Source organism: Echinops telfairi, unplaced genomic scaffold (assembly GCF_000313985.2).
Source record: "Echinops telfairi isolate 266 unplaced genomic scaffold, ASM31398v2 ScPeMD7_2573;HRSCAF=3158, whole genome shotgun sequence".
Taxonomy (NCBI): Eukaryota; Metazoa; Chordata; class Mammalia; order Afrosoricida; family Tenrecidae; genus Echinops; species Echinops telfairi.
In genome coordinates, this window is record NW_022106471.1 from 3,111,738 (window position 1) to 3,113,990 (window position 2,253).

At 43.7% G+C, this 2,253-nt stretch overlaps 1 protein-coding gene across 1 annotated transcript in view; it reads right to left on the reverse strand.

The window, feature by feature from the left end:
* Positions 1-2,253, reverse strand: part of APLF (aprataxin and PNKP like factor) — a 95,635-nt gene that overhangs the window by 53,505 nt on the left and 39,877 nt on the right. The window contains exon 7 of the mRNA XM_045294089.1: positions 2,126-2,248. Within this exon, the coding sequence (XP_045150024.1) occupies positions 2,126-2,248 (123 nt within the window). The remainder of the gene's footprint in view (positions 1-2,125; positions 2,249-2,253) is intronic.

Consider the following 2,253-nt stretch of genomic DNA (forward strand, 5'->3'; position numbering starts at 1 on the left):
ACCTGCTATCAGGAGGGACGGGTTCCTGGAGAAGGACATCGTGTTTGGTAAAGGATCAGTTAAAGAGAGGAGGACCGTTAACAAGAAGGATGGACATGGCGACGATACCAATGGATGGGGAGGACGGTGCCATACTAGGCAGTGCTTTGTGCTGTTTCTCTTCTGTACACAGACCACGACGAGCCTAAATCAACTAAATGGCCCCTAATAACACAAACACAATGCGACGACATAAAGGAGCCACCCCTGAAAATGCATCAATTCAAGCACTGCCACTTTTCACTTGCAAATTAGCGGGGAAGGAGTTCCAAAAAGACCCAAGAGAACTGAAGAAATGTATGTACTATTTCAAAACAATTATCTTCATTATTAGAAGTTGCTGAAGTCCAAAATGCTTACAGATAGTTTAGCACTGGCAGAAAAATCTCATTTGTACCCAAAGTGAAAAGACCTAGGATTTAGGCCCACAGTCTCTGAGCATGTGTGCCTGGGCCTCCATTTCCCTTGAAATGTTAAGTGAAGTTATTGGACTCTACTGAATACTCTCAACTTTAGCTCATATTAAAACTGGGTCATTTATTTAAAATAATACTGATGCACAGGCCCTACGACCAACTGAATCAGAATTTCTGGCCTGAGAGTAAATCGATTTCTATCCTTTTTTTCCACTTCCTTTCCCCAAGAATAAGTGAATGATCTTTTCCAAGTAAACTGACCCAAGTCTACTCCTCAAGCATGGGCAAACTGTTCTCAGTTCTGTATAAGTGGCAATTTCTTGCAATTAGATGTGTGGGCCCAACCTCTTGTTTTCCCCTTGAATTTTCACTCCAGTTCTGCATGGTATTTATTTTTCTGAGTTAGCTTCCCTGCCACTATTACCATTAAAGCTGGGAGGGGAAGGGAGGGGTTGGAAAGGTCCTGCTTAAGTATTGCTCAGTCTAAGATATGTTCTCTGGCCTCCTAGGGATCCTTGCATGATGCGTTATGACACCTCAAACCCTGTTTCTCCTGTACTATTATGGCATCTATCACTTAGGAAGCCTAAGGATATAAGGAACAACTAATCAAGCAGAACTCAGGTCTTCTTGGGTCAGAGAAACACCCCTGATACCATCAGGTTCTCACAAATGCTTCAACCACCTTGGATTCACTGATAGCTCATCTGTATAACCTGTCAATTAAACAATTTCTCAAGGTTTTACTCATGATTATCTAACTGTATGGGTTGGGATAAATATAGTAAAACAAGTATACTCATTTTTTTCGGAAAAAAAAATTCTCTTCTCAAAATCACAGTGATACGCCCAAAATTTGGAGTAGTACATAATTAGACTCAAGGCTTATTTTAAATCATATTTTATTTTTACTATGCTTTCAGATGTCTATTTTCATTGACTAGGTAGTATAGTGGGTTACAGGTTGGGTGGATAAGCACATGGTCAGAAGTTTGAACGCACCAGCCTAGCTGCAGGCGAAGATGTAGCTTTCTATTCCCATAAATGACGTCTCTGAAATCCATGTGGGCAGTTCTAGCCTGTCCGAAGGGTTGCTAAGAGTTGGAATTGGCTCGATGGCAGTGAGCTCAGTGTTTTAGTGAGAAACATGAGTTGAGCCTACAGCAGCTTGACCCCATTTCTCCACCTGGAAGAAAGGATCCCGTGAGGAGTTGATTTGGATGGGAAAGAGGCAGGAATGAAGGGAATGTTATAAACAATTGTACCTCTGGGATAGCAGCTGCCATTTCAATCATCCCAGTGCTCAAAATAACAATTGTGAGGGTGGCACAGGACCAGTGGGCGCTTCATTCCATTGGACATAAGGTCGCTGTGAGTCAGAACCAACGCAATGGCACTAACAACACACGCTCGCCTCTTACTAGGAGATCAGTCCTCCGCCTTTGGTTCTCCCCAAGATTACGCAGGTGAGAACCCATAGAACTCAGTCCACCAGACCACTCTTTCCTGACAGGAACAATACCTAGCCTTTGTCCTCTGGTGCCAGGGGTGGGGTGGGTGCAGGACAACTGAAGGACTGCCTCCATATTTCTCTCTCTCTCTCTTTCCATGCAGCCAAGAAATGTCTTCCAAAAGGGCGGGGAAAGCACTCCGTGTTAAGGCGTATCTACCTCAGCCAAAATCCTCTGCAGAGTTAGCAAAACCTGAAGGCGAAAGAGGAGGTCCATCCTGAATTTGGGCCAGAAGTGATCCTGCAAAAGGCTATTATGAACTAGCCCATCCTTTGTTCTTCTCTGCA